Genomic DNA, 7,025 nt, shown 5'->3' with positions numbered 1-7,025 from the left:
CCCTGGTAACTGCACGAGGAACATGCTGGATTGCAGCTCACACACGCTGGATCCCGGGAGGCTGGGACCCTGGTAACTGCACGAGGAACATGCTGGATTGCAGCTCACACACGCTGGATCCCGGGAGGCTGGGACCCTGGTAACTGCACGAGGAACATGCTGGATTGCAGCTCACACACGCTGGATCCCGGGAGGCTGGGACCCTGGTAACTGCACGAGGAACATGCTGGATTGCAGCTCACACACGCTGGATCCCGGGAGGCTGGGACCCTGGTAACTGCACGAGGAACATGCTGGATTGCAGCTCACACACGCTGGATCCCGGGAGGCTGGGACCCTGGTAACTGCACGAGGAACATGCTGGATTGCAGCTCACACACGCTGGATCCCGGGAGGCTGGGACCCTGGTAACTGCACGAGGAACATGCTGGATTGCAGCTCACACACGCTGGATCCCGGGAGGCTGGGACCCTGGTAACTGCACGAGGAACATGCTGGATTGCAGCTCACACACGCTGGATCCCGGGAGGCTGGGACCCTGGTAACTGCACGAGGAACATGCTGGATTGCAGCTCACACACGCTGGATCCCGGGAGGCTGGGACCCTGGTAACTGCACGAGGAACATGCTGGATTGCAGCTCACACACGCTGGATCCCGGGAGGCTGGGACCCTGGTAACTGCACGAGGAACATGCTGGATTGCAGCTCACACACGCTGGATCCCGGGAGGCTGGGACCCTGGTAACTGCACGAGGAACATGCTGGATTGCAGCTCACACACGCTGGATCCCGGGAGGCTGGGACCCTGGTAACTGCACGAGGAACATGCTGGATTGCAGCTCACACACGCTGGATCCCAGGAGGCTGGGACCCTGGTAACTGCACGAGGAACATGCTGGATTGCAGCTCACACACGCTGGATCCCGGGAGGCTGGGACCCTGGTAACTGCACGAGGAACATGCTGGATTGCAGCTCACACACGCTGGATCCCGGGAGGCTGGGACCCTGGTAACTGCACGAGGAACATGCTGGATTGCAGCTCACACACGCTGGATCCCGGGAGGCTGGTCCCTGTCATGGGCGACTGCAGGGCTATGGAAACAAAACCCCTGCACTTTCCATCCAGTGCCAATGCATTTAATCAAAACCAACGTGTATATGTTAAAGTGATGTAAACCAGCAGTATATTATACATACCAGCGTTTTGTTTTGCATATGTGAGCATGTGATAATATCCAACCATGACACTGCTTTAACTGCACAAATACGACTCGGTGATAAACTAATGCACTGCGCATGTGTCTAATTATGTTAGCAGAGCAATTAGGACTTTTAGGATCTCCTCCCCTCCACCCTCCACCCTCCGCCTCAGCAGCCCACATGTGGAATCTCACTCGTGTACCTTTCATCCTAAATTAATTTTGATGTCAATTCGGTATTTTATGTGGTTCCATGATGTCTGCCGGGCTCTGTAGTTGAACCCTTCGCCGTTTCATCCTCCAGAGAGCTGAGATAAGACGTGACTCCCAAGGGAGTAAACAAACACACCGCGGCAATTACCAAAAACAAACACAAACCTGCGTAGAGCCGGCCAGAACAACAAACGAGAGGGCAACTTCTCCGCTATCGTGTGCATAGACCGATCCGTGTGAGGTACTTTCTCCAGCGCGGATTACACAGGCAGAGGCACTTATTAAGATTGTTAATTTAGTGCACACGCGCATTATTATTATTGTTATTATTATTATTATTATTATTATTATTATTATTATTATTATTATTATTATTATTATTATTATTTATAAAGCATTGCACACTGAAAGAGCGCCTGAACTGCAGCTAAGCGCGCTGTTTGCTTCCCTTCTCGAATGAATCACGAACAGCCGATCCTTCCCTCTTCAGAGGCTGAAGTAAGGTCATCAGTAAAGACCGGCTCGGTAGACTTTATATGATACCATGACAACAATTCAACAGCATCAGAGAAGCATTGAAAATCCGGACTGAAAATCTATTGGTTTGGACATTCTAACAGTTACATAATACTACTGCTGCTGCTATAGGAAGAAGAAGAAGACATAATAATAATGTTATGGGCACATAAACGCGTACCTATACAATATAGAAATGAAATGCAGATAGATGTTAGGGTTAGACTACAGTCATTACATATAAACCATCGCAATCCTACACCGTCCGTGTTGGTGCACGTCAGTAGAATCCCTGATGAAAGTGTGTGTGTGTGTGTGTGTGTGTGTGTGTGTGTGTGTGTGTGTGATGGCGGCGCGTTGTGATTGGAGACGGACGCGCTTTGCGTCTCTTTTGCCTTGATTGCGTCTCTTTTGTCTTGTATGTTTCGGAGAGCATCTCATATTTATTTGCTTTATTTTCTAATAATTCTGGAGTAACACATTGGAGGTAGATCTGGACACTGAACAGCATACAATACAACAAACACGTCGCTGAGCTGCCGCACAGCTTCAGTGCTCCCCAATTATAAAATATAATAATAATCATAATATTAATAATATTAATAATAATCATCGTCTATGATAAAGTTAGAAGAATATACATCCGAAGAACAACCGTTCTGCAAATCCAGCATCCTGTCATTTTAAATAGCTACAATTATATTGTCAATTAAGTCCTTGCAACATTTTAGCATAATCCCATTTGAAAAACAAAAAGAAACCCAAACCAATTGAGTGCGCAGCGTGCATTTGCAGCCTTTGAAACTGAATGCGAAAGTCAATGTCAGGTGTTCTCCTCCTTGTTGGTTTCTTCAGCTTTATATTAATAATACTTCACACTTCACACTTGTCTGTGTTCATGTATTGCTTGGTTTGGAGTGACATGTCTATGCACCGGTATCAGTGCTCACACGTGTAGGAGCGGTTGTATTCCCGCCGGTGCAGTGCCTGCTTCTCTTGGTGGATTCTATCGGAGTCCATGTGAAATGTGGGCTGGAGCTCTCTCTCCCGCGTCACTGGTTGAGTTCCAGAGCCCAGACCTGCTGAGGCCAGCCCGTCCTGCCTTTCAACTTCTTTCCGTTCACCAGCGATCCCTGATGGAGTTCGCTCTGCAAAAAACATTAAAAACGCACTCAGTCTCCCTTAGAACAGCCCCGTCACGGGCAAAGCAGAGCAACGTGTAAAGCAAGCTCAGTGGGGCCATGGTGAAACATAGGCAAGCATCGGAAAGCACAGAGAGGCACTGGAAAGCAAGTCGATACAAATAATAAAAAAAAAAAATTGCAAACCGGGGTCAGCTTTGGTAAAAAAAATAATAATAATAATTAAAAAAAATTAAAACGCCTCTAAACCACGGGAAAGCATGGGAAAGGTGCAAAATACATTATTATTATTATTATTATTATTATTATTATTATTATTATTATTATTATTATTATTATTATTATTATTATTTTTGCATTATTATTAAGAATAATTGTAGCATTAATAATAAGCATAATCGTTATAATAATCATAATAATAAATTTTCCCTTAGGCATGTTTCCGTAAATTTTGAAGGTCGTGTTATAATATATTGCGAACAATTTTTTTTTTTTTTTTTTTTGGAATTATGTAATTAAAAAAAAAATACAATACTATTTAATCTAAAAGGAAATAACTTGCTAGCGTTTACAGCAATGTTAATATTCTGAAATACTATGTATGATAATATGATCTAGTTATATATTTAGCACACCTCCGCACACGGGGATGAATCTCGGCTGTGAAACAGGGGTCTCTTTGTCCAGCTATCTCCACATTACAATGTTATGAACAGCTGCAAATTCTGTATATGAACACGTTTAACCGAATCGCTCCGTTCTGAGATATTACAGCCAGTTTGTTGTCATCATAATCCCAAATATACAGTGCATGTTATAACAAGCTAAAACATGTTTAAATACAATTCACATGGACAGAACAAAAATGATATTTCTTGAATAATCCAGTTTGTTTTGTTAGCAGCCAATGTGAACGGACTGTATTTCAGTGTTCAGCGTGTCAGTGTAGTCAGCATATAACCAGAACACAAAACAACATTATTCAAAACAGACTTACAAAATGCAAACTTGTATTGATTCATGTGTTTTATTATTGTATTTAATTGTATTTACTGGATTTATTTTCTACGTTGATGTCTTTTTCTTTTGATTTTCAGTAATACATTTATTGTTACACGGGTCATTGTCCATATATGCAACAATAGGTCTGCTGGTCATTTGTCTTTTTAGGCTAAAATATTTTTTAATTTTAATATAGCCTATTTATTATTATTATTATTATTATTATTATTATTATTATTATTATTATTATTAGCAATTCAAATGAAATCTATTCTTTAAAAAATAGACCAAAACAAATGAATACATGTTATGCGCTATCTTACCGGTTCTCGTTTTCTTTTCGTGTCCCTGTTGTCGAATTTCTTGATTTCAGCCTTAAAGCCCTCCGTTTCCTCGGAGTGAGAGTCCTTGGCGAGCACGTCCATTAGGTAGGCAATATAACTGGTGGCGAGTCTTAGGGTTTTGATTTTTGACAGTTTGGTGTCCGCGGGCACGTTTGGAATGCATTCCCTTAATTCTGCAAACGCGCTGTTAATGCTCTCAGTCCTCCGCCTTTCCTTCTTGGGACCGGCTCCTCTCCTCTTCCCCAGCCGTCCCGAAAGTGCTTCCAACTGGCTGAGATCCTGCGCAGGACCCGGAACCTCGAACTCCGCGCTGTAGGGAGGCTGGATCGGAAAGTCCGGGGACACCTCTGCGTGATTCAGAACCCAGCTCTGGAAATAGGGGTTCTCCTGGCGACAGCGCTGAACGAATGGAAACGATTCGTGCATCAAATGGCGGTGCTGGCAGCTCCCAATTAAATTCATATCGAAAGATGCGTGGAAACAGCAAAACCACCCCACACACCCAGGCACACGAAATAAAACAGCGAATTCAATGATCTGCTTCAAATTGAATTCGATATTTAAAATGTTCCCATTGACCGCTCGTAAATGCCAAATTAAAACTTACTTCAGATAGAGCGGCACGAACTTTTCAGCTGCATATTTAAAAAAAAGAAAATCACCAAACTGTAGCTGAAATAATTTCAATGTATAATATTTAAACGCAAAAATAAATGATATGCTTAGATGTATATTTCCATTTAAAAAATGAAATGAATCAATGTCCTTCTATATATAGGCCTTTCTGTGAGCAATACAATCGCAGCTTATCTTCATCTGAGCTGCAGAATTAACCCTTCTGTGGACCCGTGGCACAGGGTTATGCTGTCGGACAGGCTGGGCGCAAACTCTAGCGAGCCAATGGAGAGAGCAGAGTCGTGCTTTGGGGCGGAGACAGGGGACAGGAGCAGTGCGAGTTTCTAAATGGTTTGGTTGTTTAACTGGACCAACAGCACGCCACAATATACAAACTGCCCGAAAACTGTCATTAATTAGGGGATGACTGCATTGCTTGTTTGTGCGGATCGACTCCATACCGGGGGTTACATTTTGGAACATAATACATGATGCGAGAGGCCAGTGTAATATTAAGTGCTGGACCTGTCGCTTTACCGTTCTGTTCATATAGAGTATTGCGCACAGTGCGCAGTGTAGATATACCAGCTCATTTAAACGGCAGTGTCTATAGTCAGTGCGTGAATAGTGTTTTGCAGTATACAGTGTAAATATATATCTATATTGGAGATGTTGTAAATCTCATCTCATGATACATAATTGCCAGGTTGTATTTATTGGGTTAAAGTTTTGTTCTCAGTAAAGCTTTCCTGTTTTTTTGTTTGTTTTTAATCAATGTTTTCATTCTATTAAACCCACTTTGCCTTCAGCTGCCGAGGCTTCTCGGTTGAAAGTTTGCAATCTGTCTTTGTAACACAGGGGAGGAAACACAGCGTGTGGTAGAGATGCGGATAGGGGAGCGTACAGTAACATTGTTGTTTTATAGCGTGTATATTTATAACTATTTGTTACTCATATTTTAGAATTAAACTTACATATACCAGCCTGCAATACCTCTGCCTAAGATAATCTCATCCATCGTAAAGCGATGTTTCACAGCAGCACCGCGAGTCCGGAAAATATTCAAGATGTCAAATCCATGCAAACTAACATTTTACATTAGTTATGAACTTAAAAGTTTCAGAATTAAGCATTTAAAAATATATCAAGCTTTTGCTCCCGGCATTTGTGTGTGTGATAAAGCTGCTATTATTATTATTATTATTATTATTATTATTATTATTATTATTATTATTATTATTATTATTATTATTAATAAATTAATAATAATAATAATAATAATAATAATAATAATAATAATAATAATAATAATAATAATAATTTACTTTTTTTCTTGTTGTAAAAATGCATCAAACTTTGAACAAAAAAAAGTTAGAATTCCATCTGAACTTTGACAGAACAAGGAGAACGCCCTTGATAGGTTTATAAACACTGTTAACCAAACAAATGCTATTCAGTATAAATATGTGGAAATGCTGGCTACATTTTCATTGTCTAATTCAAATGGATATGATTACGATTCACACACAAACACACGGTTATATTTTCTATAACACATTGGAGAATGTGATGTAAAATAGCAGATATGCACGCGCACCGAATTGATTTTTTATTGTATGAAATTTTTATTATTTGTCCGGAAGAACCCTAATTGAGTGTGCTATTGAAGCGTCTGTCGGAGTTTATTAAAAAAAACAAAACAACATCTGGCCATTAAAAATGAAGACCTACATATATATATATATACATATATATACAATTTGGACATGCATATAACCAAAATATACCAATGCAATGCCGTTCTCTTTCGTACAACCAGAAAGGAACGACAATATAACAGATAGAATTAAAGTCAAGGAAAAAACTGAGAGTTCTTTCAAAAGAAACGTTTGTTATGGCAAAGGTTACCACTTCCTAATTTTGGTAGCTTGCATATATATATATATATATATATATATATATATATATATATATATATATATATATATATAT

At 40.7% G+C, this 7,025-nt stretch overlaps 1 protein-coding gene across 1 annotated transcript; it reads right to left on the bottom strand.

The window, feature by feature from the left end:
* Positions 1 to 2,494: 2,494 nt before the first annotated feature.
* Positions 2,495 to 4,983, bottom strand: LOC121296778 (heart- and neural crest derivatives-expressed protein 1-like). The gene is made up of 2 exons (XM_041222554.1): positions 4,398 to 4,983; positions 2,495 to 3,078 (listed from the first exon to the last, which is right to left on the bottom strand). The coding sequence occupies exons 1-2, from the start codon at positions 4,878 to 4,880 to the stop codon at positions 2,983 to 2,985; spliced, it is 579 nt and encodes a 192-aa protein (XP_041078488.1). The 5' UTR covers positions 4,881 to 4,983; the 3' UTR covers positions 2,495 to 2,982.
* Between the last annotated feature and the right edge of the window lie 2,042 nt (positions 4,984 to 7,025).

This window comes from Polyodon spathula, chromosome 22 (genome assembly GCF_017654505.1).
Source record: "Polyodon spathula isolate WHYD16114869_AA chromosome 22, ASM1765450v1, whole genome shotgun sequence".
NCBI classification, from domain to species: domain Eukaryota; kingdom Metazoa; phylum Chordata; class Actinopteri; order Acipenseriformes; family Polyodontidae; genus Polyodon; species Polyodon spathula.
This window is presented reverse-complemented; position numbering and strand designations above follow the sequence as displayed.

Coding starts and splice junctions, on each gene's coding strand:
- LOC121296778 (XM_041222554.1), bottom strand. CDS start 4,880: ATGAATTTAATTGGGAGCTGCCAGCACCGCCATTTGATGCACGAATCG. Junction 3,079..4,397: donor CGAAAAGAAAACGAGAACCG/GTAAGATAGCGC, acceptor TGTTTTTTGCAG/AGCGAACTCCATCAGGGATC.